Source organism: Symphalangus syndactylus, chromosome 2 (assembly GCF_028878055.3).
Source record: "Symphalangus syndactylus isolate Jambi chromosome 2, NHGRI_mSymSyn1-v2.1_pri, whole genome shotgun sequence".
NCBI classification, from domain to species: Eukaryota; Metazoa; Chordata; class Mammalia; order Primates; family Hylobatidae; genus Symphalangus; species Symphalangus syndactylus.
Genome location: NC_072424.2, coordinates 16,386,643 through 16,392,642, shown reverse-complemented (window position 1 = coordinate 16,392,642; position 6,000 = coordinate 16,386,643). Strand labels below are relative to the sequence as shown.

At 45.2% G+C, this 6,000-nt stretch overlaps 1 protein-coding gene across 2 annotated transcripts in view; it reads left to right on the top strand.

Annotated features, from left to right (window-relative positions):
• The first annotated feature begins 4,744 nt into the window (after positions 1 to 4,744).
• TACC2 (transforming acidic coiled-coil containing protein 2) overlaps positions 4,745 to 6,000 on the top strand; it is a 226,755-nt gene continuing 225,499 nt past the window's right edge. Inside the window, exon 1 of one of the 2 annotated variants that reach the window (XM_055246763.2) lies at positions 4,745 to 4,822. In XM_055246763.2, the coding sequence (XP_055102738.1) occupies positions 4,790 to 4,822 (33 nt within the window). In that variant the 5' untranslated portion in view covers positions 4,745 to 4,789. The remainder of the gene's footprint in view (positions 4,823 to 6,000) is intronic. The other variant, XM_063624980.1, reaches the window with a different exon arrangement.

Sequence of the window (6,000 nt, the reverse complement as noted above, 5' to 3'; positions counted from 1 at the left end):
CCGCAGAGTTGACAGTTTCTGGAGGGTGGTTTCTGGAAAGTGGTTTCTGGAGGGTGCTTTTTGGATTTTACATCACAGCGGCACACACAGCTGAAGATGGAAGATTGCACATGCCCCGCCTGCGAAGGCCCCTGTGCCGCCGCCATTTTGGTGAGCCATCCTCTCTCCCTCCCTCCCCCTAGTCCTCAGGAGTAGACCCTAGTTCTTCTCCTTCCTTTGCCAGGGCTTTCCATGTGTTTTGCCGCCTGTTGAAGACTTGCCGCCGTTCCCAATTGGCTCATTCAAGACATTTTGCCTGATAAGATTCTCCTTCTTAGAAAAATTCTTCTGTGGCCAGGCATGGTGGCTTATGCCTGTAATCCCAGCACTTTGGGAGGCTGAGGCAGGCGGATCGCTTGAGCCTAGGAGTTGGAGACCAACCTGGCCAACATGGCAAAACCCCCGTCTCTACTTAAAATACAAAAGTTAGTCTGGCGTGGTGGTGGGTGCCTGTAATCCCAGCTACTAGGGAGGCTGAGGCAGGAGAATCGCTTGAACCCTAGAGGCAGAGGTTTCAGTGAGCCGAGATCGCGCCACTGCACTTCATCCAGCCTGAGTGACAGAGGGAAACTATCTCAAAAAAAAAAAAAAAAAAAAGAAAAAGAAAAATTCTTCTGTGGTTTTTTGAGGGGGAAGAGGCAAACAGTCTTGTCTCTCATCCGTCCAAACACTTTTTTTTTAACCTGGCAGTGGAATTTCTTTTTTTTTTTTTTCGTGTTAAACTAGACCTCATTCGTTTTATTTGTTTCTTCTAAAAAAACAGGATGCATGTGCAGAATGTGCAGGTTTGTTACATAGGTATATGTGTGCCATGGTAGTTTGCTGCATCTATTGACCCGTCCTCCAAGTTCCCTCTTCTCACCCCCAACCCTCAACAGGCCTGGTGTATGTTGTTCCCCTCTCTGTGTCCATGTGTTCTCAATGTTCAACTGCCACTTATGAGTGAGAACATGCAGTGTTTGGTTTTCTGTTCCTGTGTTAGTTTGCTGAGGATGATGGCTTCCAGCTTCATCCATGTCCCTGCAAAGGACATGAACTCATTCTTTTTTAGGGCCGCAAATTCTTTTTTCAAACAATGTCTCATGCGGAAACCCCATACATGAAACATATACACTTGTAAAACTTTGGATGAAATTCACCTTACATAAAATTAACCATTTAAAAGTCAGCAATTCAGTGGCATTTAGTATATCACAATGCTGTGAAACCACCACTTCTATTTAGTTCCAAAACATTTTCATCACCCTAAAATAAAATCCTGTGCCCATTAAGCCGATACTTCCCCTTCCCCCAGCCCCAGACAACAACCAGTCTGGTTTCTGGCTCTATGAATTTGCCTAACTCTGGCTATTTCCTATCAATGGAATCGCAAAATCTATGACCTTTTGTGCCCGGCTTCTTTCACTTCGGGTGAAGCTTTTGGAGTTCCTCCTCGTTGTAGCATGTGTCAGTACTTCATTCCTTTTCATGTCTGAAGAATATTCCATTGTATGGAGAGACGGCATTTTGTTTATCCATTCATCTGTTGAAACATACACACTTCTGCTCTGTTCCAACCAGAAGCAGGGCGCTGAGCTCCCCCTCCTCATCTAGCTTCCTCCACCACCTCCAAGGAGCTCCTAAGGGTCCTCTGAGCTTGGTAAGATGCCTGGTCTCCGGGAAGCCTTTGATGAAATAAATGCTAATTTGTTTCCATGAAGTGGTCCTGCCTTGGGGCAGGGGTAAGAAGCTTCCATTTGCCTGAACGGCTCTGCCCTACACAAAAATAGAAACTGGTTGCATGCATGCAAAGGATGGCTGAGTGCTAATAACTGGAGGAACTGCGGGCGGCCAGAGGCTGCGGGGCAGGAGGGTCTTTGGGTCGGTACTCTCTGCCCCACCTGAGGTCCACAGGGCCTCCTCCACCCAGGGTGGGCCGGTAGGTCTGCCTATCAGCGATCTGGGCAAGCCTGCTACTTTTTATGACCTCACTTGCCGAAACTCAAGCCACGCCTGGGTAAGTACATTCTGCACACTCCATAAACAGGTGCCAGACTGCCGCGTCATCACATTTTTGCAAGTTTTTTTTTTTTCTTTTTCTATGTGCGTTTCCACATTATTTACGGCGGAATTTGCCCAGGTGCAAACAGGAAGGCCTGGGAGCAGTTGGCTTATTTTTAGAAAGAAAGGTTTGTTCCCAGCCCGACTGCATAAAGAGCAAGAGAGCAGTGAGAGGTTCCTGGCGCAAGGCTCCTTGCAAGGGACAGTCCTGAGCTGCTAGGTGCGGCCAATCAGATGGCAGGGGCCGCTTTAGTTTGGATAAGCCTTTTCTGAAAGGAGCCCTGCTGATGTAATAACGGGGAAAATCCCTGTGTGAAAGGCCCTGAAACTGACGGGCTGGGAAACGCTGATTCCCCGTGGGCAGGAACGCTTGTCTAATCGTGACGGCTCTGCACGGCTCCTGCCCAGGTATGAAGTGCAGCTGGCTTGCACCAGTGCGAGGGCGGAGACGCGCTGTTTGCCCGACTGCTTGAGGTGTGTCAGGGGCTCTGCTTAGAACTCGCACAATTCTGAACGGAGGAGGAGAAAGTCCAGTTGCTGAAGGGCAGAATTTCCATGCGCCCGCAGCCTCCAAGTCCAGACCACCCCCGAATGTAAGTAGGAGGCAGAGATGTGTGCACCTTCGGTTCTGTCTTGGGAAAGCCCGAGAGGGTGGTGGTTGCAGAGTTCCCCAGAAGAGGATTCCAGACGCAGCCAGGCTTCCCTCGGCGGTTTTACAATTTACACCTCACCAGGAGTTTTGCCGGTCTCTTTAGTCTATTTGTTTAAAAAGCTGGTTCAGATGCCTTGATTTTTAATAAGATTATTGTATTTAATTTGGTTAATGATTGTCACAAATTAATATTACATTCAACCTTATGATTCAACCTGGAAGATACAAGGACGTTAATAATTGATAAGGCAATGATTCTTCTAACACTCAATATTTTCTAATGAGGGATCATCTTCCAAATGAACATAAAAAATAAATGGAAGTGATTAATTTTAAATGCATGTAGATTTTTACATTCTCTGAGCATGTGATTTTGTGTGTATGTGTGTGTGTGTGTGTGTCTACAGCAAAAGGCAAGAAAGGATTAAGGTATCATATCCTTTTGATTAAAGGGTTAGGAGCAAAAGAATTGAATGCTGTGGTGACGTCACTCACAGTTTTCTCAGTTTGGAGGCATTTTAATTGGGCCTGTTTGAACCACTTCCATTTTATTTTCCAGTGATGGTTCAGTATGCGTAGTGCAGGGTGGCTACGGAATCAATGTTGCTTAAATGAATAAGCAAGTCAATGGGTGAATTTTAAGCTCTCCGAGGAAATGCTATGATGAAAACCATATTTCCATGAAGAGATCTTCAATTGGAAGGCTGGAGTTTGAGGTTTATTTCCAACTTTCGGCCTTCCCAAACTGAGTCTTTGGCAAGCTCCTTACCTTTTCCAGCCTGAGTTCCCCCACTGGGTTAGACTGGTCATCTCTACGGCTCCAGCTCTAAAAGTCTATGATTCTTAAAGATTTTCTGTAATTTAGTTTTTCTAACTAGAAAAAGTGAAGGTAACACCTCTAGGCCTGAATATGTTACAGCATCATATGGAATTCAGTTGGATGAGGTCAGTAAATGTACTGGGCTTCTCTGTGAACTGTGTGGGAAGCACCCTAATTAAGAAGATCATTAATAGGCCGGGCGCGGTGGCTCATGCCTGTCATCCCAGCACTTTGGGAGGCCAAGGTGGGTGGATTATAAGGTCAGGGGTTCAAGACCAGCCTGGCCAAGGTGGTGAAACCCTGTCTCTACTAAAAATACAAAAATTAGCCAGGCGTGGTGGCGAGCATCTGTAATCCTAGCTACTCAGGAGGCTGAGGCAGAGAATTGCTTGAACCCAGGAGGTGGAGGTTGCAATGAGTCGAGATCATGCCACTGCACTCTAGCCTGGGCGACAGAGTGAGACTCCATCTCAAAAAAAAAAAAAAAAAAAAAAAAGAGAAAAAAAAGAAAGATCATTGATAAACCATGTCACTAAGTGAGCCCATGAAATGATTCTAGTTGACCTGACAGTATGCTGCCTTACATGATCTTGTCTGGTCCCAATCACCCATTTTCCTTAGCAAGAAAGCCATTCTGCCTTGATAAAAAGTGTGTGCAGAAGTGAAACTGATTTGATGAAACAAGTGTTTAGAGTAAAAAAAATAAAAACCATATGTTGTTGGAGAGGAGTGGATTTCACGCCTCCTGATGTCTGACACTGAGCTCTGCCCTCTCCAACAGTGGGAAACCAGCCACACTCTGAATTTCCAAACTGAACACAATTAGAAACAGAAAATAATCTGACAAGCAGCATTCCTCAGGCCCTTTGGCAAACGGACCCCTTTTGTCACTCCGTTTGTATATATACGTATATGTGTACGCTGGCACTAGCTCAGAGTCTCAGTAACAAACCCGTTTTTCAGAAGTGTCTGCCAACCCCGGGGTGGGGAATGAAAACACCAGCCCGTATTGGGAAAGAAACCTGGGTGGCAGATCGCGAAAGAAAACCCTTCAAAAGTAATTTTCCATGATGTGACCGTAGAGATAAACATTTCCCATCATCTGGCTTTTGAGTTTGGGGAGATGAGCAGACGGAAAAAACCTCAGATCTTTTTTCATTTCACAGATGTTTATACCCTTTTGTTTCTTCCAGTCACCTCTGACAAAATTCTGGGGACGCTGGGGACCCTGAATCACCATGGGCAATGAGAACAGCACCTCGGACAACCAGGTGGGTGTCAGGAAGCTTCTCTCTTGAGCTACGTGGTGCTCTTGGCAGACCTTGACTAGGTTCTTTTTACAGCGTCTCATCTTCACCCAGGAAGGAGCAAACCAAGACAGCTTCTGCATAGACGCATGCGGGCATTTATGGATCTATGCAGCCATTTTTCATTTCATTGGAATTCTCTTACGATTAAGGCTAGCTCTAGTTAAAGCCGGAAACGCTAATTCTACTTATTATTTATTATTATTTTTAAAGACATGGTCTTGCTGTGTCACCTAGGCTGGAGTGCAGTGGCATGATCATAGCTCACTGCAGCCTCAAACACCTGGACTAAAGCGATCCTCTTGCCACACAGCCTTCCAAGTATCTGGGACTATAGGCATGCACCACCACACCTGGCTAATTTTTTAATGTTTAGGTTTTGTAGAGATGGGGTCCGGCTGTGTTGCCCAGGCTGGCCTTGAACTCCTGGACTCAAGCAATTCTCCTTCTTTGGCTTCCCAAAGCGCTGGGATTACAAGTATGAGCCACCATTACAGGCATGAGCCACCAGGCCCGGCCTTACTTTTTATTCTGTCTTCTAAAACTGACATAAGAGAGATTGGCACATTTTTCCTAAGTTGTGTCCACCCATCAACTTACATGGATTTAGCAGAGGTTAAAATAAAACCTTTCCACGCTGCTCCCCCAAATAAAGCTATGGCCATTAAAAAATGATTTTGAAATCTATCAGTGTTGGGCAGATTAAATGTGAGTGGTCATTCTCATGTTAAACCAGGTTTTCACAGTTGAAGAATGGACTTTAACTGCTTAATTGTGCGTAGGCTGAGATATTACAACATATTCAAATTTTTCTTTATTTTAAGTTTGAAAGTTTTAACTTAATGCCTTAGTGAACAAAATCAGGGAGACACTTCCTCATTTATCTCACACAAACTGGAAAGTCTGGATTAATAACATTGATTTCTTTGAATGAGAAAATTGGATCTAAAAACCCACATACTGTAATTCATTTTCCCTCTGCCTTTTTCTTCCCTCCCAGCTGATTTTTGTATTTTTAGCAGAGACGGGGTTTCACCATGTTGGCCAGGCTGGTCTCGAACTCCTGACTTCAGGTGATCCACCCTCCTCGGCCTCCCAAACTGCTGGGATTACAGGCAACAGAAACAACAATTGTGTTAAAA